The sequence below is a fragment of the Nannospalax galili genome, unplaced genomic scaffold, assembly GCF_000622305.1.
Source record: "Nannospalax galili isolate Female #2095 unplaced genomic scaffold, S.galili_v1.0 scaffold20594, whole genome shotgun sequence".
In the NCBI taxonomy this organism is placed as follows: Eukaryota; Metazoa; Chordata; class Mammalia; order Rodentia; family Spalacidae; genus Nannospalax; species Nannospalax galili.
Window position 1 is genome coordinate 5,214 of NW_008334536.1, and position 823 is coordinate 6,036.

The 823-nt window shown below is 46.1% G+C and overlaps 1 protein-coding gene across 1 annotated transcript in view; it reads left to right on the top strand.

Annotated features, from left to right (window-relative positions):
* LOC115069645 (sperm motility kinase-like) overlaps nt 1-799 on the top strand; it is a gene marked incomplete at its 5' end in the record, with an annotated part of 5,830 nt that extends 5,031 nt beyond the window's left edge. The window contains 1 exon segment of the mRNA XM_029561749.1: nt 587-799. Within this exon segment, the coding sequence (XP_029417609.1) occupies nt 587-799 (213 nt within the window).
* Between the last annotated feature and the right edge of the window lie 24 nt (nt 800-823).

Sequence of the window (823 nt, forward strand, 5' to 3'; positions counted from 1 at the left end):
ACTAGTTTTTCATTCTGTTCAACTCTGATTATTATTGTTTTACCATCTACTACTTTGGAGTTTAGTATCTGCTTATTCTTTTTGACCTTGCTCATCAACATGAGGGTGTTTTCTTAATGGACATATCTCTGATTTCTTTGATGTAGGAATTTTGGTTCCAGTCTCTGCTCCTAGACCTGCTTTTAATTTTTAAGATCTAGCTTTGTGAGTTTGTCTTACGACGCAAATTCTCAAGCACGCCACAAGCAGAAGTGAGGAGGCAACAGTGGAGCCATACCCGAAGACCAGCTCCTGTGAAGAGGATATCTTCAAGGATCATTACCTGATCCTCAAGACCCTTGGCCAAGGCGGCTTTGCTGAGGTCAAACTGGCCCTCCACCACCACACAGCGGTGCCAGTTGCTGTCAAGATCATGGAAAAGGATGAGGACAATGCCTTCGAGGTCATGTCTGAAGTAGGTATCGTTAAGGCATTGGATCACCCACACATTGTCAAACTCTTCCACGGACTCGTCGCAACTAGAAAACAGATCTATTTGGTGATGGAGCATGCTGATGGGGGAGATCTGGCAGACTATTTGGAGAAGGTGGGCCGTCTACAAGCGGAGGAAGCCCGCCCCATCTTCACACAGATGGCATGTGCAGTTGAATACTGCCATGAGAACGGCATTGTACACAGGGATATTAAAGTAGAAAACATACCTTTGGATGACAAAGAACACTTCAAACAGTGTGACTTTGGCCTAGCCGTGAAAGTCACGGCTGGCCAGAAATTTAAAGGCTCCAACAGACCAGCCTGAAATCCTGGCTCGGATCCAGGGACC